The 25,468-nt window shown below is 30.8% G+C and overlaps 1 protein-coding gene across 1 annotated transcript in view; it reads left to right on the plus strand.

Moving 5' to 3' along the window:
- Positions 1–25,468, plus strand: part of KaiR1D (Kainate-type ionotropic glutamate receptor subunit 1D) — a 441,399-nt gene that overhangs the window by 263,843 nt on the left and 152,088 nt on the right. Inside the window, exon 4 of the mRNA XM_018512220.1 lies at positions 24,684–24,901. Within this exon, the coding sequence (XP_018367722.1) occupies positions 24,826–24,901 (76 nt within the window). The 5' untranslated portion in view covers positions 24,684–24,825. The remainder of the gene's footprint in view (positions 1–24,683; positions 24,902–25,468) is intronic.

The following is a 25,468-nucleotide window of genomic DNA, read 5'->3' on the forward strand; positions in this document are numbered from 1 at the left end:
AACATATCAGTTGTATGTTGATTTTACATTGAAGTAATAATCAAAATGTGGTAACACAAGAAAAATTCTACATATGGACGCACGATTTTTTACTGTGCATTAACTTACATGCAGTTTTTAAAAAAATTATGAATTACAGCTGGTTTGACGAAATAAAATGTAAATCGTAAGTGGAACATGCATAAGTGTTTATTTAACGTTATGACAATCAAGTTCACATTTATCCAAAGAAACTAAGTTCTTTTTATTCCCCCCACAACCTCATACTCGACGTCCCAATCGTATCGTTTCTTAGGATGTTTCCTTCTCAAACATATACCGTCGAGTCGCATACATTCTCCCTGTTTGCTTTTATTTATATCCCGACAGTGACTCCTCATGCAGAGTGTACACGTCCGATACTTGCCCGATTTATCGTGATTTCGATTTCTCGCATGCCACTTGTTTCTATCGGCGATGGTTACGTGACTGCCAAGTCTCTCGGGAATGATCTCGGTTATGGACGACAGTTTGGCGATGCTTTTTCTCGGCGCATCCGGACCGCTGTCTGTCGATCTATCTCGTCGTTTATTTGACATGACGGTTTCGTCGCGGAAATGTCGAACGAGTTAACGAAAAAAAAAAAGCAGCACACTGCTTTTTATTGTAGGAAACCGGAGACGTAACATTGACACTCGCACAGCAGCAACTAGTCATTTATTAATAAATAATTCAATGTAGGTATACAATTTCACGAATGTCGCATTTTTATCAATTCGTTATAGATTACATTGAATATTATTAAAATTTCTTTCTTAAATAAACGGAATACTGCGATCGTAAGTCTGATATAAATAGCGGAGTTTTAAAATACATCAGAACGAAACCGCATAAAGAACTATATTGTATGTGCCTCACGCTTAGATAACATAAATAAATGTACCTAAAGAGATATAAGAAATACCGAAAGGTATAGGTGTGAGTTGGCTGTATAGCGATACCAACGGAAAAATTGCAGAGTCCAGTGAATCCGCAGTAATAATCGTACGCATCTATCACGTCCGATTTGCAACGTTCGATTTATTCAGATTTATTTTCACGACGACCCTAGGCGCATTTCTCACGGATTTTCTCGAGTTCTCCGTGTGTGAAAATATTCTTCTCCAGTTACCACCGACGTTGTAGCTGCGGATTTTATTTATCGATTTCATTCGATTGCGCACGCGATTTCGCATCGTGACAAGCGTAATTTCCGACTGAGTTAGAACTGGCACGGCACACCGTTTGGTCAAATTTCGGACGAGAAATCGCGGCAATGTATTATTGAATAATAACATCCATAATTAATACTTCAGTTCCTCCGCGTCGACAATAGCTCGCGCACGTTGCTCTGATTTCATTAAACGTTGTGTAATTTATGCAGCTAGTTCCACCGTACGACCTGGAACAAATGAAATTCATTGTTGCGCAATGAAACGAGCTTTTTTTCGATAAAGCGGTCACATTTTGCAAATTAAGTTTCGTAAAAGTATTGCAATAAAGAATCTCTTTCATTTATCGAATATACTTTTGTACAAAAAACTTCGCACAAAAGAGTGCGTTATTAATGAAAATGAACAATTAACATGAAATAATGTAACAAGAATTTTGATTCAACGACATGAAAATTACGACAAATATTTAAATTGTGCTATGTAATATTATTATTCAGAATTGTAATAAAACACTCAAGTAAAAAGTATAACGTTTTTCTCCCAAGCAAAATGTAAATTGTAGGTATTAAAAAAGTAATGACGGCTTTTTATTATACAGTTCCATTGTTTATCTATTTTATACATTTGACAAATAAAGTTATTATATATATATAAAATATAGCATATTACGAAAATGATCGAATATTCAAATAGACATTTGAAAAATGAGTATCGGAATGTAAAGAAATATCGAAATCCGATATATTCATATTTCGAAAATTATTGAGTACAGAGAGGATAAAGCTTCGATTCATTGCCAGATCTGTGGCATAGCAATTTTGTTAATAATATAATAGGTAGCCATGTTAATAATATTATAAGTTATATAATTATAAGATAGTAAAAATAAGTAATATCGATAAATAAAGCATAAATGTTTAATGTATTATTAAACTGTATTAGTTTTCATTAATATAAGTACACTTATTGTTATAATAATAATTAACATTAAATATGTATTATGTGTGTATAGGCTTTTAGGATTATTAATTATGTAAGTTCTACTTAAAAATATTGATTTAGAGTTAGACAATATTTAGTTAGGAACAATATCGAAAATGCGTTAAATAATTAAAGAATAAATACCGGATAACTCATTTTGCTGCCAATTATTATTAGTTCTCGGTTCCTCGGCTCAGGTTGCTGTGGGATTATTTACCGCTCCGGAAACTACCACCGTGCTCCATTGCGCTCTCGCAAGTGTAAGCGAATGAACTACATACGCCAGGCAGTATTTGTTTTATACGATTCCGGCGCGCGAATATATAATGGCATTCCAAAAGGATTGTTTACGCGACCAGGTGACAACGTATACCCAATGGCGGATTTAAATGTTGCATGGTCGTTTTGTACGGCTTGTCGTTATAATTTATTCTGGTAACAAACAATTCCCTTATTATTTGCTGAACATTTTAGTTGCTGCATCCGTTAATGATTATTTTGAAAACGCGCGCCATTAAAGCATACTTTAAAAAAACGTATTCAAGCCAATTGATACAATGCAGAGTGTTTTAGTTATTCATCGAATCGCAGCTTTATTTTTCCGCTGCTAAATGCACTCTCATCAAATAGTGATTTTTGCAAACTTGATACGCAAAGCAATATGTACCATACGTATTTTTCGTTTTTACGAAATCGTTTTCGTGTATATCTTCTGGTATCATATTGAATAAAAATGTCACATTTCACGCGTTGTTTTATTTATGTATGGGATTGCATGAGGCATATTACTCCCTTACTTTAAAAGTGACATAACTCTAAATATTTTTTCAGAAAAAAGGGAGAAGTGTTTTCAATTTGACAGAAAATTATTAATTATTCAAACAATGTCGGCAAAAAATATATTTTTAATGATTAAATGTCATTTTCGTTTCACAGCTCTTAAAAAATTATTTTTTTGTGACTATTTTGAAGATTTTTTAAAATTATCTTTTTGATGTTGTTGACATCATGATAATTTTTTATAAAATTGGATTATTTCACTTTTGATAAAATGTTTTATGGCATTTGTGATAATAATTTGAAAATCACGTTTTTATCGTTATTTCTTTTGAAATAAGAGAGCGATATAAAAAGAACAATTTTAATTTTAATATTTTTTAATAATTTCTTCAATATTTTTCTGTAAGTAACTTATAATATAATATCTCGGATGTATTTGCAAAATTATTAATAAAATAAATGAATATCTCAAAAATAAAACTTTCTTTTTAAATACACTGCTGTTTGATAAATCGAGTAGTTTCGGAGAGAAAAATCTAATTAAAAATTATATATGTAAAAAATTTGTCTGATAAATTGCAATGTATTATGCTTATACTATATATATTAAATATCTTATATCAAATCTATTTAAAAAGAATTATAACTGTGAATTTTTTGATAATTTTCTAATATTGTATTTAAACTAATATACAATGAAATATTACAATATTTTTTACAGTTGCTTCTTTGATAAACGACATTAAAAGCAATATTTGATGGAGATGAACTAGAAAAAACATCTACCTTTTCTAGTCTGATAAAAAGCATAATGTTTGCAATCATAACACATGCGAAGAGCACCATATTGGTTAAAGCTTGTTTAATAATATTCTTGTATGAACTTTTACAACTTTTAATTGATGAAAACTGCGCGTCGATATTTGTCGATCTTGAAACAGTCCTAAACTGAAGCTATAGATTTACATAAGTATTTACTATAAGTAATTACAAAATAAGTTGACAAAGTTTAACAATATCTACTGATGCTAATAAGCATCTTGGAACATTGTAAAAAACTTATGATCGTGTTTTGGCACACACACACATAACGGGTCTTTTTTAATTTTAATTTTTAATGGAATTAAATAATTTTAATTCACACAGTACTAAAGAATAGACCTATGTTATTTAAATTTGTATAATTTAATTACTGTAACATAGCAAGTTTTGTCGTATGTAGTATCCAACTACATGTTACGAAAATTTGTTACAACATTACAACAAACGAGAACGTTGTTGAGGAAGAGAAAAGAAAGATTCAGAAAAAGAGAAAGAAGGGAAAGAAGAATAAAAGAAACCAAAAGAAAATTGTAATTCTGACGAAAATAGAAGAAAAAATTTGTTAAAATTACTATTTATTTTAAGCCAATTAATTATTACACAATATAGTTCTCCAAAGGATATCCTAAAGACATTCCAAGGACATCTCTCGGAGAACTGTGTAGCTCTATTTAACTAATTTTTTTTGGTTATATATATTATAGTGTTGTATTTTATAGTTCTCTTTCGATCTGACATTTTTTGACAAATACATCTGTAAACGAGTGTAACGTCATAAATACAACTTTTTACATTATTACGTTCTTCCATAATTCTCAGTTAATAAAATGATCCTTTCGCGAAATTTCCAATGAATTTCAAATTCATCACGACTGTTTTAATTAGGTAATTAAATTCATTAGCAAAGTATATTTTAATGCATAATAAAAATATATTCTGATGTATTAAAGAGATTTTTCAAGCGTCGAAATTATTCGCATGACTTACGAGTTTCATTTTATTACGTTCAGCATTTTCCAATAAAAATAGAAAAAAGAGGGACACGTACAGACAATCGCGGAAAATTGTAAAATTGTACGCTTAAAATACGCGCAATATTAATATACCGATAATTTCATTTCATGCGAATACAATTCGAAACAGAATTAATATTCCTAGCGTTTAATCGGAACAGAAAAAGACGGGAAGCTGACGCGATGGCACTCTTAATTGCCTTCTTCTGAAATTAATATTTAAAAAAGATGTAAAGACGCGGTAATAAAGAGAAGACAGTCCGCTTGTTTGTACATATGCGTGTTTCATATAACAATACATGTATATACAATCCGTTCCTACGAACGTCAGTCCGTTTCCGCATAATAAAGTGCATTATAAAACTGGATTATTCTGACAAGGCTTTCGCGCCGTATTTACATTGTTCCTACTTCGCATACGTTTACGTAAGACTCTTCTTTCTGTAGAGATATTCCGTTCCGAAAAAGACTTTACGTTCAATGTAATATACTTACATATCTCTTTATATAATGTATAATATATACGAAGCATGCGTATCACACATGTGTTTCACTGAAATATATTTTATTGCATAAATAAGTGATCATGTGAATAATATACAAGATAATTAATACCTTCTCTCATTTAAATTTAAATTACTTTAACTTTCTGATCACTTCTGAACTGCTTTTATTCGAAAATTTAAATCGACTGTCTTTTGTGATATTGCGTTCCTAAGATTTTCATTTACTATACTAATTATTTTGTACATATTCAGAAATTGCGAGTATATAACACAAAGATGCAAATAGCTGATCGATCTTCATTTACAACTTTCTTACGTACGAAGACGTCACCTAGGGATGAATAATGCTCATGATTAACTGGGATTAAGAAAGCAAATAAGCGAGTCAAAAGCTATAGAAGAAGTTTCATTCTGAACCGTCTAGAAGTTTTTTTTAATAAAGATATTCCGCGTGAAGTATCATTAATTAAAGTCTTCATTCATATCTGTCAATAAAAGTGACAATGAAGTTTTTTTTTTGTCAAAACTGTATGTTCCGTGCATATTAAATTATTTGCTATTAACACGAGTTACCGTACAACAAGGCATTCAATATGCATATAATATTTTCGCTTCAGCATCGATAATATAAAGCGATTAGTGACCATGCGTAATGACGATAAATGACATAAGCGTTAAAAGCGAGTGTATCTGCAGTTAGTATATATATATCCGTTAGTTTGTATGATATGTAAATACGATTGACAACCTCGCAACCTCCAACAATTTGTACCGTTCGATTGAAATAACAGTGAAACTTCGTCATTTATAATTTATCGTTTCATCTACAAACGGTGCGGAAAAAGTCCGTCGAAATGCATACGTCATTAATGAGGCACTCAGGAACTACATTTCCAATTAGGATGCATTACATATATGCAGAGCATAAAGCCTGCAATTAGTGCGCCGCGATACACCATTCTGTATCCTGCTGCAAGCCAGGCAGTCGGCCGCGGCGCGGGACATTTGTAATGCGGCCGTACGTCATCCTCTTATTGCACGCTACTTATTAGACGCGCCGGCCGAATTTTGCCGCTTTGCAGCGTTAGCATACCAACAAAAACGCGCGCGCGTCGCAGCTGGGCAAATAGCGAATGCAATTTCCGCGGCTAAGAACGTCATTTGGTTCACGTTCTTGGGATGTCCATAATACGAATATAGGAGTGCTGGACCGGCAATGAGGCCATAAAACGTGTAACTATTCCATGTAAAAGCACGTGGTCACGTGTTATCATTTTATTAACGCGCGATAAACTCGAGAAAATTTCGCGCGGTCGCCCACACTTTTTGCGCTCTCACTTTTTTGTGATTCTGAAACAAAGATATATATATTCGGTGGGATTTTACTCATTTAAAAAAAAAACGGATGATAATGGTTTCAAAATTTAGTGTCCTTTTATTGCCAATTATTATTTATTAAACAGAAGTAAAAATATGTGTAATGAATTTTCTAAAATTATTCATTTGTCATTATTGCTTACAACGATAATATAAACTGAGAAATGTCTGTTAAAGGTTCAGAACTGACAGTCGGAAGTTGAGACTTAAAAAGTTAATAGTTTGGAATTTATATTTACATACGAATACGTATGAGTTTATAAACTCTGAATTTATGTAACAAGTACCTACATATGAATATATGTGCACGGCTATAACCCAAACTATCGTATTTAAATAGCGGTACCTCGAAAATTGCATCTCACAAATGGAAAGAGCAACTGAATCACAATAAAGCTTTGCACGTATCACGCATATAAAGTTTCACGCGCGCGCGAAGGTTTAGCGCGTATTACGTGACGTCACGTATAGAAGATACTTTTATTCTCGTAAAGTACACTTCGAAAAAATACGCTAGTGCATGTGGAGGATCACAAGTATCGAAAACGTGAGTAGATGTTACTATGTACAGCGAAAGAGTTGCTGGATCTTCCGGTTAATGCATACGATGCATTTTCGCGAGTGCTGATGGACGAACACTAACTGACGATAATTGCTCCGTTCTATCTTTAAGATAGGAAGGTATTTCGAACAGGTTTTTAGGGAATTTTATCTCTTCTCTCTCGCCCACGAAAAATCATTTTGTCGACATGTCTCGGTCGTAGCGAAGTTACGAGAGCTTTTATCAATAGAATGTTCAATTCTTTTTGCTGCAAAAAAATGATGACATCAAGAATATTCCGCAAAAATATTTCTATAAATATAATATAATAAATACCGGTTTAATAGAATAAAAAGCTAATGAGCTATTTTAACATACTGAAGACCGATTATTTTCAATATTGTATCGAATTTAATGTACTTGTCATAAAAAACATAACGTTGAAATAACAATAAAAATGTTTGATAAAAATGAGTAACTTTAGAAAAAATTTTGCACTAAATCTTAATTAAATCAACTTAAATTAATTAAAATATGAGTTTATTTTTTTCGCTTTATAATATACTATTTTTCGGTGTTTAATCAAATTTATTATCTGCGTATAAGTATCTATATACATTATATTGTTAGTATGATGATGGAATTTGTCTTCTGTTATTTTCGAGACAAATATTTTTCCGAGAATTTTGTATATTCTGGATGCGAATTTTATAATCCTCGATATGCTGTTTGTTTTGTCATCGAGATGGCTTTGCAACGTATCTCGAGTCACGATAAACCGAAGGCGCAAGCTATGTGCCATACGCCTTGATCCTCATGCATATTCAAATCTAGATTGCCATGTACCATGTATACACCGTCCATCCCCGAAATTCAACGTTTTCTGTTTGTGTCGGTTCATATAACGTTGCTTCCATCTCTCACCTTTATGCGCGACCCTTATCATTTAATGTGAAGTAAAAGAGCCGAACAAGTGCAACATTTACTGTGCGTCATGTACAAGAAGTTAAACGCGAGTTTTAAATATTCGCTCTCTAAAGGCTCTAGATGACATGGCCAATGTACCAACTTTGCGCACATTCGCTAAATATTGGCCTACATTCATATGAATAATTATACATGCTTTTGTATGTGTGTAATATTTCCTGATGTTGACATATATATTCTCCATGTTATCTAGAGTCGCCTTAATATTTTTCAACGATTTAGAAAATATACAAAAATCTTTAATGTATTATATTACACAAATATGATTGTTGAATAAATAAAATCATAAATAATTGATAAATTTACATTTTTTTCTGTAAAATTTTTAATTAAATGATACAAAAAATAAACATATTCTTAATTTGAAGAACTATCAAACTTGTAAATAAACAGACACATTTTTTTGTTATTTTTTTCATTATCTTTATATAAAAAAGGAATTATTTAGACTGGATTTGATAATATGTAGCGATATAATAAAAATTCGCAGAATCTCGAACCTTTTCCGTGAAAGTATCTGAGGTACAACTGGAGTTGAAAAGTGGTGTACAAAATACCGGATGTGACTACAGAACTTCTCTACAAAACTCGAACAGTACCACGTTCGCACCATTTCGCCATTCTTCGACTAATGCCTAGCTTATAAAGTCTACGTGTTGCGAGAATATATTAAACTGAGCATGGCATGTTGTACTGTTAGGAAGTTTTCTTGGTTTTTTCATTAATAAAGTTACTCTACCAGGAGTTAGAATATATATTCGTGGATTCTTGAATATTTAAATCTGTAGCTTCTAGAAAAGTTGAATTTGCAGTTCCTTAGTATGAGTGTTAAACTTTAATTACCTTTAGATTTTTATATTCTGGGACACTAAAGCTTTAAATTTTCGGTTATTTAAATTTTTTAAATGCGTAGATCTTAATGTACTTAAATTGTTTAATATCAAGTTCTTTGAATCTACCTTTTATCCAAAATATTTCACTGTGCCAATTTTCAGACTTTAAAATATTTTTAAGATTTTTATTTAAAGATTTAGTTTTTCGAATATGAATTTGAAGATTTTGAATTAATTAATATTTTCAAAAGTTCTTTAAACTGCAAAAATAAAATTCTTCAAATTGTTTGTAGAATTGTAATTTTTGAAATGTAAAATTTATTAAAACAATTTAAACTACTATCATATTATTATTATTAATCCTTTTTAAATCTATTATTGAAAAGAATAAATTGATTTAAAATATTTAGAATATTTATTAGTAATAATTTTAACAATATTAATGCAATGCGTAATTTGCAATAATGTAAATACTATTTTTAAAAACATTCTTGATTTAATTATCAGAAATTATTTGAAAATTATACATCTTAATAGAACAGTGAATACTATAACTTAAATAATGCGAACAATTTTATTTTAGCTAATAATTTTTAAGTATTTGCCAAATTCGATGCGAATGTGAACACAGAAGGGAAAACGTATCATGTAATTATCCTTCTATTTTCCACGTGCATAAGTTATAATAGCGCGCAGTGGTCGAATGTATGAATATGTTTTGTATGGATCTTGCTTTTAACACGGTAACAGAAATGTGCAGGTCCGTAGTGGACAGGTAAGGATTACGTAAATGCGCAAAATCCTGGAAATCCTGACGCTCTGTTCGTCGCTATGCGTAAACAAAAAATCTTTACACACTCACACTGATGCGTATGTGTAAAACGAGAACTTGTTAGTCTGTAGTTGTTTTTTTCCATTAAAGCAAAATGGTAAAAACCTGAAATTTGAAAACTTCTCGTTAGTTCTTCAAACTTTTATATTTATGGCATTTTGAAGTTATTGTGCCATTTACTAGTAAATTTTATACAAATTATAATAATATAATAATAAATTTTATATATATAACGCAGAAAATATACAGTTAAAAAAATGCACACAATATATATATCATATATATGTATAATATATATATAAATAAATGATAGAATTATAACTTTGAGCCACAACTGACTCTTAAACATCTTACCAGCGGAGAACTAGAAGTGAGACCATGCTTTTGAAATGCGGTTTATTGCAAAAAATAGTCCTTCGCGTGTTTATATTAATCCTTAAATTCAAACACCTTAGTTTTTTTTAAAACTAATACGAAATTAAATAATAAATATAAAAATTTTTATGTCATCTAGTCGATTAACTTATCGGGATAATAAATCTCAGGGAAAAAAAGGAAAAAAGTTAAGTATTTTACAATATTTCAGGATTAATCGACTTTTATTCGATGTACACAGGTGGTATAAGTACAGTTTGGATTAATGAAAATCCAAGTTCTTATCTGCTGCATTGTTGCGATGAAAACGCATTAATTCCAATTGTATTTATATCATTTGTGTATTGGAAAGAACTTTTTAATGTTTATTATTAATTAAAAAAAAAGACTAAGAGTGTAAAACTAGAATTTAGGATTCTTAATATAAGCACAAATGATAATTTTTTGCAACAAACCGTATTTCAAAAGTGCATTTGTAATAATTTTACAGCGTCGTTAATTTGTAGCATAATTAAATCTAACTGTGACATAGAATTAATAAGAATTTTTCGAGATTAACTTCCCGTATTGCGTGCGCGTGCGCGCGCTTTCTAACTCATTTAAAAAACAGTTATCACATATGTATCAATATTTCACGTATACATCGTGCACGGCATTTATTGCTTCATTCATCATTTATGCAATATCACAGCTGTACTGTCAAATCTTGAATCGAAAGATATTTTTCCTCACAATAACGCCCAACATTGTCCTTTCCCTCATATATCCTGAGGACCCTTCAATCCAACTATCGCTTCCTCCTTTCAGTTCCTCGGAAAGCATCGTGCATCATTTCGCATTCTTTTCTTCGTCGTCCAAGCGGATCGTACGCAGAAAAGAAACGAGCTTCTTGAGAGAAGAGGGAGATGGATAGTGTAATCGCGAGAGACTCGCGAATGAAAGCCGTTACGAATGTTTTCCGATGGCACAGTTGCTACGACCTCTCCATGAATATCTGCTACGAAAGAAAGTACTTATGCACGCTTTACTGCACGCGAGACGAGGCGCGTCCCGTTCTTATGCAAAATCCATTTGAGAATAGAAGAGGAGAGAAGAGACATCGCGCCGCACTGCATCGCGCCGTCATGAAACGTTAAACAAAAGGGACTCGCACGAAACGGAAAATAAAATAGGAAATCCTATAGCCGCGATGCGGCAATTTCGGCGTTGTGACGGGGATTTAGTCACGTTACACGAACGATGTTGTGTAGAAGCAATGTAGGCGATGCGAGAAAACCAATAGACGAAAATTACCCATCCGAGTTTCACTATACTAGCGTAAAGCGAACAGACATTATTAATAAATAAATAAATTAATTAATTCAATACCGTAATAAATTAGAAGAACAGAAAATGATTTGAAAACAACGAGTAATAAATTGAATTTTAATTGTGATTGTAAATGTTCACAAGCCGTGTGAGAGACAAATAGAAAAACATTGCATATTCCATTTCTCATAACGCGAAAACCATTAGGAAAAATAATAAAACTTCCATTTTATTAGTCGCAGCATTTATGTCTCTTTTTCTGTTTAGTGCGAATGTATGATGACCTGGATACAGAAATTGCAAAATATTTCAATTTTTTATGTAACTATAGATAACGTGAATATAATTTTAGTAAACTTTAAATATAGTATTCAATAAAGCTTGTCATTTTAACGTACACTGAGGTTTTTATTAAATTTCCGAGTAGTTCTACCAAATGCTTGTTCTAAGTTCCTTGTTCGTAGTAAGTTTTCTACTTTGTCCAATTTTTCATTTAAAATTGGTGCACCGCTTCGGCGTTGCGCCAGATGGACGGATCGATCGACATCGAGAGACCGTATGACTCAGTATGTACATGTGGGATCCCGTGTTTTAAGCGCTTTTCTATTCTATTACGCGTCGCGAACGATTACACGGGGGAAAAAAAACAGCCCAAGTTCTCGTTAAAGCGTCAGGAAAAATGTCGTTACGACAGGACAAATGGTCGCGCGGAGATGGGAAGACGAGACGCGAGACGAATGATCCGTGTTTTCATAAAAATTTCATGCCTGCGCGGTCCTACGGGATGGTTTCTGGTGAAAGGAGCTTAGCGCACAAAGGCAAAGAGTTCATTAAAATTCTGTGCGCATCTCTGAACGATGCCAATGTCGACTATTCGAGCGCTCGCTTCTACTCTGCTTACCCTCATTTATCGCATCCTTGCATATTGCGACTAAATGACTGCACCTCTAATTAAGTGTTAAAATGCACTTCTTGGATGTGTCTTCTTAATGATATACTAAATATCCTATATACTGCAAAAATATATTTTTCATACAATCTGGAGTTGATTTTTTCTTGTGATGCAAATGACATTTTAATATGAAGAGTTTTCTACAACAATGGCTTAATCCACTTCAGTAAAAATTTGAAATTTTCTTAATTTTTAAATTGTGGATTATATTAATTTAGTTACTTGGATTAGATTAATGGATTAGATTAATTAGATTACTTTAATTATATTTTTATATAAAAATACAATATATATATATATATATATATATCTGTATTTTTTACATATCAATTGCAAATAACAATGTCATGCAAAAATTAAAGAGAGAGAGAATGGTTTGTTTTAATTTATTATCTCACATAATACCGACAAGTGTCAGTTTTTCTCGTTAAACAATCTGAAAAACTGTTTCCCTTCTTTGAGAAGTGTCAATATTACTTTATGATATCCCAAGGTGAATGTATTTTCTCTTTTACTGCGATCCCCGATAAAGAAGAATACGAAATGATACGCGATACGATAGCCATGATATTTTTCAAGATGTCGGAAAAACGATGAGATTGAAGATAACCGAAGATTCGCGAACAATGAAAACATAAAAAGGAACAACGATTCGTAAGGTTATTGTAAGTAAATTCGCTATAGAAGTCCATTTAAAATAAACCTACAAAACTATTTAAACAGTTATTTAATAAATTATTCTACAGCATTTCCTAATAACTAATAAACGCAGTTTAACAGATAGCACAAAGATTGACAAGATATAACAATAAATTCCAAATTACTATCAAAAGAAATATTTATTTTAACAAAAATACTAACTTTTGTTTGTGTTCACAGATGTAGATATGATAGTTTAATTTTTATATCTGTTAATAAGTTTTAATTTGAAGTATGCACTTTGAATCAGTTGTAAACAATTCTTAATATTTTTTTTCAATATAAAGTAATTCCCTGCTTACTTAGAAAACTTTTGTAACAAAACAAAACGTAAATATAATAAAGTATAAGCTCGTTTTGAATTTAGTATTTTACGTAGTCTTATATTATCTTCTACCTCTTTTTTTCACATTTCTCCTGGTATTCCGTAAATGTGGCCTAATTTCGTAAATAATCTGATCGGAACTGTCAATAGACTTTCCTACAAAGAACTTTGATCCAATTTTTATCTAATGGATAATATTGAATAATCCATTTTAAAAGTATCAGTTTAATATCGAAAATTAAAACACGCGCCAAACGCATTCGCGCTACCCAATTTTATTTTATTGTGTTGCAACAGGCTGCAGGATACAAATTGATAGAGATTGCGTGCCATCGGAAACGGAGCATGTAGAGTTCTAGCTTTACAACCCATCTGCAAGGGCGTTATGTCACAGGTTTACCGATATATCGGAAATTCGTAGATGCATGCGATGGGGGAATCTGCGACGGTATCGGTCCACGTCGCTCTTGAAGGAAGTCGGTGACTGCGAACCTTATAAATTATGCGGAAAGAGAATAAATTATCGTTGCACGTGTAAACTGTCGCTCTGTGCGTTACGTCATCGCTGTAACATCCGCTCGTTAGAAAGGTCTCGTGGGTGCAGACCGAAAGCAGCAAAACGTTTTGCGAAGTGGTTTGCCGTTCTCCCAGTTAACTATCGCGAGTCAGTAATTCTAGGAACAGTTCATAGCGAGTGGATAAGTAGATAAATGGTGTACTACGTGCTGCGAGCATGCATAACGCAAGAGTTCATGCACTATAATGCCAGCCTTTGCTGTCCTATTAAATTAATTCGCGGACTAAACTGGTGATGAAACCTCGAATAATTTTGAATATTACGCCGAGAATAACACAGAAGCAAAATAATCGTAAAATAGATCTTTCAAAAAGATTGGAAACATTAAAAAGATTTGAAAAGATTAAAAACATTTTAATAAAATTTATGTTGCGAATATATAAAAATGTTGACTAGTCTATTTGTATATATTATGTACAATGTAAAAAAGCATGTAAAATTATTAAATATGTATAAAAATTGCACAATTACAGTGGACATACATAAAATTGAGCGCTTCTTTTTACAAAATTAGTACTTTTTTTACATAATTATGTAAATATATCTATTGATAGGAAATTAATAATGTATATTTTATAATTTTCACATAAATGTGTAAATTTTTGTAATATTATACACAATGATAATATATAACATATTATATTGCATTTTCATGTTTGTACATATCAATAACGAGGCTCAAGAAAAATTGTGCGTAATTCATTGACGAATTAATATTTAAGTATTTCTATAAATTTAACTTCAATTATATAAATTGACCTTTGAAAATTGTTTAATTACTATAAAGAAGAATAGTTTTATTTGTAAGTTGTGACTTTACTTTACGTGTGTGTAAATATACATTTTTGATAGTAGATCCTAAATTACCTATTATTGAAATTTTACAAGTAATGTTTTTATAGTGTAGGCACTATATTTTAACGCAATAGAAAGTTCTCTTAGAAAGTTATCTTTTGAGGTAAATCTTATCATACGAAATTTTATCGAAAACCTGATATTTTCCATGTATATTATTCAATGCAGAAAATTTAATCATTAAAATTATTGAATTGAAATCTGTTACGTAAAGATTTTAATACTGCGCTTAAATTAATCTGAATCAACAAATAAATATTTCATATTTATTTTGATTCATTTTGTTAATAAATCTTCCTAGAAATCGTTTTTTTAGAATAATTATATATATTAGAAGTAATGCAAGTTTAGCATTTATTCCAATTTTGGATGTTATACTGATATCATCGATATCTTCCGGTTAATTAAACGTATTGCAGTCAGAGCTGCAAATTGCTTTTAGCGATTTTGCTCTGGTTGGAACTTATTGCAGCGTAAATTATTGCCCGTATTATTGTTTCACACAACATTCAATATACACGTAATTTAAGATAGGTAGTTACAATTGATTACGCGCGCGCTATCATAGTGATAGCCAGATGATGGGAAACATGATTGAATAATTTGAATAATAATAATAATAATATAACCGAAATAATACATAATAGTAAATATTAAATAATCCTGTGAAATGGAAACTATGGCAAATATAATTGTACGTTATATCTGTAACATTTAATTTTTTACATTTGACGCTATTTTCAATAATCAAAAAAGATATATTGTTAAAAAATTTGAGTTACACTTTATAAAATATACAATAAATTTAACCGTTCGAATTCATGGATTTTAAATCCATTCGATTGACAGAAATATTAAGCGATGACAAAGGCAAAAGTATCACAATACACTTTGCCTTTGCATACGTATGTGTTTTATTGTATATGAATTGACAATCTCTCTCTCTCTCTCTCTCTCTCTCTCTCTCTCTCTCCCCCTCTTTCTGGTAATTCTTATGGATGTACAATGCAGTCTGAATAACATATGCGCAGAGTACAAAGCTTAGGAAAAACAAAACGGGAAAATAAACGCGATCTATCCCTCGTGCGTGCGACGATCTCCATAATGAAAGAGAGGATTTCCCGAAAGCGAATGAAGGATTTGCGTCGCTTAACGAAATCTGCATCGTGGGATTAACAAATATTTTTCTAGGGCACGTATATACACACACGCAGTAATTCGGCGCAGCGCAGCGTAGCGCTATGTATTTTCACTATATTCCTGCATTTACCTTGCGCAATCCGACTCGGTTCTAGCTCTCGTATATTGTATACGCATAGCCATTGTAGCTACACGTTTCGTGGCTCGCGTAAAAAACTCTCCAGCTGCAGTTTAGAAACGTGGACGGTCCTACTTTTTCCTCGCTCTTCTTCTCAACAACACCTTCGTGTTGACTTTTGCTGGAGTATTCGTTGCTTTCAATTCTGGTCGCGACACAATGTTATTTTATAAAAATAAACGCGTAAGAAAAAGCACATGTTTTGTAATTTCCCGTGTATTCTACGGAAGAATTGACGCACACAATTAGCAATTTGAACGCAGATTTCCATTGGGAAATTAAACGACCTGACATAATCAAATTTCGACCGACAATCCACAAATTTACTATGAATTCGAAAATTCAAAAATTTTTATATACATTCGACAGTATTAAACAGGAAAACCTTCTTTACTTTAAATATAAAAGTTTGTTTCGAATTAATTAAAAATTAAATAGGCTACGCGGAGAGAAAAAAATTGAGTATTCCACATATGCTCAAAATGAGAAAAAACACGATAATCATTCGTTATGAAATTTGAATGAGATGCCAGGCTTATGTATATCCCGAGGGATGTTGTAACTTGAAATCACCGAGACTATTTTCCTACATTTTTGTGTGAAATCTGACCGCACATGGTAACATTTACTTTCATACGATATTATAGGGGAACTGCAACAAAAGGAAGAAACCGAGCGAAGCAAGGAGCGTGCCTTGGAATTTCGCAGAATATATTTCAACGCGTAATATATTTCGGAATTATATTCACAGCGTGACGCTTACGTAATGCTACCGGTGTATATAGCTGTTGTATAACATCTCACAAAACTTATATTTAAAAAGAGATGAATGAGAGAGAGAGAGAGAGAGAGATATTTATACGTCTATTATGGTCGTTCTACTACCTATGCTGTGTTCAACCTATTTTTTTGTGCTGCCTTTTTCCTTTGTTAAATTTATTTTATTTTCTATTATGGGCTACGCAGCAATTACAATAGAGAAACTAAGCAATAACTGCTATACAACAATTTTACTTTTACGTCTTTTATATTTTTCATCTTTTGTTATAAGTTTAATAACATATAAGCAACTTTTGCTGGAAAACAATGATCGATTTAACAATTGAATTTTTTTATAGAGTTTAACTTAATATATTGTATACGTATTGTATATTGTATATCATAGAAAAAAATTCTTTCTTTCTATTTCTCCTCACGTTTTTTTTAAATGATATAGTCATGTGCTGCCGCCAAAATCGATTTGTGACTAATTAACATGGTATACTTTGGAGTAAGAAACGCATTTTATGGTAACGACGCGATAAAAGTATCAAATAATAAATGGACAGTCTAGCTCACAAATTGAAAAAACTTTCGGAATTTATTAAAAAAGTTCAGTGCGTATCACGATTGATAATTTTTAAAGAAATAGAGAGAGAGAGAGAGAGAGAGAGAGAGAGAGAGAGAGAGAAGCTGAGAGGAAAGAGAAATAGGGAGAGAGATAATATAAAATCCGAAATGAATGATAGATAGGCTTGCATATGCACCAAAAAACGCATGTATGTATATACACAACTAATAACGTAGTCAATTTAAATTTTTATATCTTCGTAATATGCATTTTCATGAATTTCATATTGACATGAGTATCTCATTATTATGTTACACCCTGCCAAAATTTAATATTACAATATAAATTCTATTTCAATTCATCATTAATATAAATTCTTAATAATTTATTTAAATTACAGTAACAATATAACTAATGAAGTTTGAAATGATTTACATAAAAAAAATTTTCTCTTTCGTAATAAATATTTTATTGGATCTTTTTATTGGATCATAACTTTAAAACTTTGTCATAAATCATATTTGTAAGATAAATTACGAATAAATATAAATTTTGAAAGATTAAAACTAAAAATTCGTTATATAAGAAGAAATGTAATTAGCATGTTTTTTTACTTTCAATTAATTAATATTTACTGATAGTGAAATGTTTTCTTCTGTCCTTTGTGTTTTCGATATATAATACAAAATTTTTGAATATTACTTTCTTGCACTAATTTATATAATAATATTTAACTTTAGAATAAAATGGCAAGACTAGAAAGACCTTTTCAAAAAGTATTTAGAAAAGAGAAAAAGTAATGTGCATCTAAATATTAACAACGTTTTTTTACTACGCATTATAGATATTAAATTTATTTTATGTCACATAAAATTATAAACAAAGAGAAAGAGTAAATATTTCATTCCACTTTTCATTGTCATGATATACGAACGTTATAAAGATATTTCAATAAAAGCTTTACATTTCAAATATGTCATTTTATATATATTTGTTACAGTTTTATTGGTTTCTTGTTTTATTTATTTCTCATTATTTATTTAAGAAATAAAAAGGTCAGCAATAAATTCAGAAACATTATATTAATTATTATGTACTTAATATTAAATATTCTTAATTATAAATATTATTAATATATCTTATCTTCATTATCTTCTGATTTTTGAAATTTTATTTCCTGAAAGTTTAATCTATATGTTATAAAATATATGTTTAGTAAAAAAATGTGAGGGATATTTTTAACAAATCCATCATCACAGTTTTATTTTTCGAAAAATCAATTTATTTTAGCTACTTTATTTTATTTTATTAGATTTTATTTTACTTTATTTTACATTTTACATTTTTATTTTTGTTGTTTACACGTTTAAGTTTTCAATCACTTTTACATAATTTATACATCTAAAATTGTTATTTTACTGCTTAATGTAACACTAAACTATATCAATAAATGATCAAACTAATCGATAATATGTCAATTATAACAAATTCCATTCTGTGTGTGTGTGTGTAAGCTTTATACATATGCATTTTAACCCTTACCGTACTAATATGGGTAACTAGTGACCGAGCGATTCCTGTTCGTGCAAGTTTCTTTGAGTCTTTCGGTAATTATAAATTATACTACATTTTATTATTTTCCAAAATAAAGAGTCAATATTTATTCTAGAAAGTTAAAAGTATGTTGGTGAATTTTTAGAGATTTTTTAAATTATTTTGAAGAGGTGAAAAAACGAAGAGATTTGAAGTGACCCTTGATGGTATGGATGAGGCACCATATTGTAGATGGTACAATAAGGGTTAATATGCACATAATAGATCAATCACCATTTATATTTTAAAATTAATCAATTGTATTAATCTTTCCTAATCTATTCATTTCAAAATAATTATTCTGAGAGACGTTGTATTTATGTATACTATTAACGGAACCATTACTTCAGAATAAACAATAATTTGATACTTATCAGCCTGTCCGTATAACACCGAAGTTACATTGTAATTCCCCTGATCTGCAAAATATAAATATGAAACCTACATATGTCATAACATTTAAAATAAATAACATCAAAAACTATTATTATTTTATACATTAAATTTTTTATTCGCATTATTTTTTACAAAAAGATATTTAACTCTCTATCTGTAATTTGAGTCTTTTTTAGTACAAGTAAAATTATTCACTTTAAAAATTTTGAATAAAGGAATCTGGTTTTCCTTCTTAAAATAATTTGTTAAAAACCTGTCTGATAATGTAATAAAGATGTTGAAAGATAACTCTAAATTTTTCCACATTTTTTTAAAAGCCTAGGACAGTAAAAAACTTAAGCTAGATGAAGGGAATAAAAATATGATTGCAGACGGAGAGTTAATAAAATAGTTATAGTTTTTGAAAAAAAGTTGTTTTCAAATTTAAACTTTTATAACATTTTGTAAATTTGATAAAATATTAATCTTTGTTCTAAAAGTCACTTAAATCACTCAACTGAACGACCCGAATAGCTGATTAATTTTACAAGCAACGAATAATGTACACTCATCTCATGGTTTTTCCGTCGTCGGTCAATGATGTCTCTCCTAGGCCTCTTCCTCTTCTCAGAAATCTTCGAGACACAAACCAATATGACACTAATGCTAATGCTGTTAATCACGATTGCGCGCGTATTAATTCAGAGTACGATAATCACGCGGCATTTGCATGGCATTCTCAACGTAACCCGAACGCGATCCGACAATCCCGCAAAATACGTGAAATATTATTAACGATATGACATGGCTTTCTATTTGAATCATTCGAATCGATAGTTAGCTCTCAATTTGGAAATAGTATTAGAGAAATGATATTTAAATTGAAAAATTCGGGACACGTCCGCCTCAATTCCTATTTTAAATGACTGAATTGCGCGAAACATGTCTGCTTCAATAAATCGACATTGTTAGCTGCGATGCCGTTATCGAGTTGTTAACCGTGAGAGTTAATCAATCGCGATGTCGGAGTTCGGTAATTGTTAATTGTTCATGAGGAACGATCGCGATTCGAAGGATAATACGCAACATGCGGAGCGGCTAGCCGTTCGCTCGAGTGTCGAAGGGCGAATGATAACGCGGCGACCTTGTGTACGCTACACCGCGCTTTGTATGTACGTTACAAAGCAAACATCAAGGCTGCGTACCAATCTATTTCTATGAAGTATTTAACGTATTGTAAAGTAAATATACGCCGAAATATCGTGCTCTTTGCTTTTCAAATGGTGGAGCGCCAAATTTGTAGAATGTCAACTGGCAGAAAAAGGAGAATCGCATACATCAATTGACTCGTTTCGTCACTATGAAATATTTAACAATATAGATACGTTATATATTAAAAATACGCTAAACATTCTGTTCTTTGTATTTAAAATTAATATCGTTGAACAGAATTGTCATCGCTTATTTCTTGTGGATCCATTAGCGCCATCGAAAATGATTAATTTTATCCGAGAAATTATTAGATTAAAATTGTTATTTAAATCCTAATTCAATTAACGATTATGCTACAAGTGATTCTCGCTGTTTATATGTATATAACCGACTTTACTTTTTAATTTTTTGTTGTATAAATACATATGCATCATATATTATCAACAATTAATTTAATTAATTAGTTACTAATAATAACAAATTTTCATATTACACACCAAGTGAATTATCTGGTTTAAATGCAAATATAAATAGGTTATTAATTCCTTTAACTTAATTACCAGAAATTAATTTGTCAATATTAGTTGTTATAGTACATGTTATTTGTAAGGAATCGAGAGATAATATGAGCGAAAAATAGAGTATATCAATTACATAAACTACGAAAATCAATAGTAAATAATGCAGTAAGTCAAATTACATATAAAATAATACATATATGTAATAATTACATATAAAATACATGAATGAATTTGAATGGATATTTGATTATACAAAAGATATATAGATTTTTTTATAATTTTAACAATCAATTTATTAAAAAAAAATTTTATTAAGATTATTATTTTTCGCAACTCTTGAAAAATTTTAGATAATTAATTCTAGAAATTTTATTGAATTGCAAATTACAATTTTTTATAATAAAATATTTTTAAAAAAGTACATTTTTTCACAAATAAAACTAAATTTTTTTAATAATCAGAAAATAAAACAAGCCAAAATCGTAATATTTTATCATTTTTACATACATATGTGAATGCGTATGAAAATAATAATAAATATATTTATTTAAAGGAATGGTTATATATAAAGTAAACACAATTGTAAAATATAATTATGGATATATAATGTAATTGCTTCCGATATGACCTAATGTGATCTATTTGCTGTTTAAAGGTAGTTAAATATTTAATGGCAGTTAAATCTTCACTGCACTCGCGTAAATATTGAAAATGTATTATATTTTCAACTAGTATCTTAGAAATGTTTACTATTTTCAATTTGATTATCAGTTTTTAATGTCGAATTTAGCAAAAATTACACCACTTATTGACTGTATTAGGTATAGTTATCTTATTTAAACAGATATACATGTGCACGAAGAAAAGATCAAGATTGCCACACAGAATAATGTTATTTTTCGCTATGTATATAAACAAGTTCAATATAATATATTATAGGACCGTATATGTGATAACACAAACTATAGAAATCGAAGACTTAAACGGTCTAGCTAGATCTTAATGCTTGTATGATTTTTGTGTGAATTTATATACTACGTATGTAGTACCCAGAAACGCGCGCTGAAATGATTTTTCGGTTTTGAAACGCTGACTTTACTAAACTACCGCAGTAATATCACGAGTTAAATTGACCAGCAATTTAACAAATTTTTGATGCTTATTCGCATCTTCGAAACGATCTTAATAATGTTGAATGACATATTAAAATCTGTAAATAATTAATTCTTATTGCAAAAATTATTACCTCGGCCAGAAATCGAACCCGGATCTCTATATGATATATGATATATATATAATTATATATATGATATATGATATATATGATATTACTGCGGTAGTTTAGTAGAGTTAACGTTTTAAAACCGAAAAATCATTTCGGCGCCCGTTTTTGGGGATTACATACGTAGTATATAAATTCACAAAAGAATCATACAAGCATTAAGATCCTGCTAGACCGTTTAAGGTTTTGATTTCTATAGTTTGTGTTATAAAAAAGTTATGAGAACCGTAGTATTCTGAAAGTGACCTACATACAAATTACTCCAACCTTAGCGAAGATAACTGCTATATGGATGTTACAACCACGGCTGCCACATTTTTAGTTCCACAGAAGATCGACAGTTTTTTTGTGAAAGATTCTACTATCCTGTCAGAAATCGATAATCAGTATCGAAATTGCCAATACTGAAATTCCTGCTGGTGCATCCTCTAAACAAAAAAAAGATTATCAAATTTAGCTCTCCTGGCGGAAAGATTTTTCTAAAAGCCGGAAGAAAGTTTATACGCGTACATAAAAAAAAATCATCACAATTTTAAGCTGTTGGAGAGTTTCCGTATGCCAGAGATTTGGTCAAAAAGCCAGAGTTTCCAGTCGAAAGCCAGAGATGTGGTAAGTGTGGTTATAACAGTAATGATTATTTCTAGGTCAGAGTTAAATCCTGCGCTTTGAAGCTAAAGCTCGCAAGATTAACCCCTTTCTATACACATTATAATGCGCGTTAAGCGCGTATGTTTATAGAAACGTACGTATATGATTAGGACAGTCCATACGTGCACAGTAAAAAAGAAAATGTCAATTTTAACATTTTTTACATGTCCCAGAAGATCCATTCTAAATTTTAAGTTAAAGTAACTCATTCGTCTTGTGTTATTTATTAACGAACTAATAGTGTTAAATAATTGACACAATACTTTACATTTATATTTGTTATTTTGACTTTAAGGGTGATTTAAAACTAATATATAAAATAAGTAGAGTACATAGAAGAGTAGTTGCAGTAACTCGTAAGAAAATGTTAATAAAACATTTTTATTCATATATAATGTGAATAAAAAAATTCTTAGATATTAAATTGACTTTGAGATATATAGATTAATTGAAACAATTGTATTAAAAACACTCAAAATAATATTCCATTTTTAATTGACATACGCAATTGTTAAGTTAGAAAGGTGACATGAATCTAACACATCAAAATGTTACAAAAATAATAACATATCAGTTGTATGTTTATTTTACATTGAAGTAATAATCAAAATGTGGTAACACAAGAAAAATTCTACATATGGGCGCACGATTTTTTACTGTGTGTATATGCAGCAATGCATGCATTTAAATCAAGGATTATCCATAATTATTCACAATTATATTCACAATAATATGCACAAGAAAAATCACACACTACGATACATACTTTATTTTATATAAAAATTCTTTGCGAGTTAATAGTAATATTGCTGTTGTCTATTGTATTGTCTATTGCAATGAAATTGAACTGTAGTACTGTGCCATGCAACTATATTATTCGAAAGGCAGCAATAAATCTTCAGTTAAGGCAACCATGTATGAGAATATTCTAATCAGATGTTATTTATCGTGTAAGAATTACGGTTGTCAGAACTATCCTATAGGGGCATATCTTAACAGCTATATATTTAATATCAATGTAACATGAATTCATATACATTTCTTTTTCATAAAGAATGTTGTTGTAACAACCCCCCAAAGCTAATATATTCTCAGATTATACCAACCTAACCAATGTTTAATCAATGCATCGCCAATGAACTCTATTACTAATGTAAGATAATATCTAATTCGATGAATGTTTCATGATCTTATTCCTACAATTTCGCGTGCAATATTCCGGTGTCGATGATCGCCTATCGTCGCTCAATTTTGCCTGTCCTTTCATTGCTTTCCTATCCTCGTAGGCAACGATGTTCCTCAATCATCGCTGATTTCGTGTCGGCAATCGGTGACGTCGGGTGCGCCCGAAATACAATTCTCTTGTAAACGAGAACAGATATTCAGACCGAATACGAAGACTTGTGGCGTGCATTTTAATGAACTCGCTGTCCAATCTTGTTTTCCAGTGGCGTAAGTTCCTTCGGGAGGACAAAGAGGAAACGAAGGAGAGGAGGAGACAGAGAGGAAGAGAGAGGGGTTACAGGCAGCGGCGGTGGAGGCAACGACGGAGGGCGCAGGGAGAGACGGCGGGGTGAACCGGAACCGGAAATGGCTGCGAGGTGGCTGCTACTGCTGGCGCTCCTCGCCGCCCACGCCGCGGCTCTTCCTGATTTCATTAGGATAGGTGAGTATCTTTCTCCCGGTGTGAAAGCCACGACCCTTTCGACCGCATTCAATGGCGTCAGTAAAATTATTATCAATGTCTCGATCGATAATATCCACGAGTAAGGAAACGGTAGTACGGACTTGGCTTTTCGAGATAATATTCGTAGAAGCTTCACGAATATTATAATCAGATAAAATCTTATTTCTCAGTTAATTTGAAGTGGAATTTAATGGAATTGTAGGATTACTTATTGAGATAAATAATCATAGTGATTAAACAAGTTTTTTTTTTAACGTAAAAGCACTTGAAGTGATTTTCTCATACAAAATCTTGTTTTATTTATAAAAAAAATTATAATAGTTAAATTAACATTATTATTTGTTCCTTTATTGTTCTCATTTATTATATCTCTTTTACTCTCTAAATCTGAATCAGTGGATAATCACTGATATCAGTGCCAAGTATGCCACTGGTAATCAGTGAATTAAATGTGAGATCCTTAATCTAGCTATTCTTTATTACGTGATCTAACTAACCTCGTTTTAGTGCTTAAATTCAATTAATATGGTATTAGAAAATTGAAAT

The sequence above is a fragment of the Trachymyrmex cornetzi genome, unplaced genomic scaffold (genome assembly GCF_001594075.2).
Source record: "Trachymyrmex cornetzi isolate Tcor2-1 unplaced genomic scaffold, Tcor1.1 scaffold396, whole genome shotgun sequence".
Classification (NCBI taxonomy): Eukaryota; Metazoa; Arthropoda; class Insecta; order Hymenoptera; family Formicidae; genus Trachymyrmex; species Trachymyrmex cornetzi.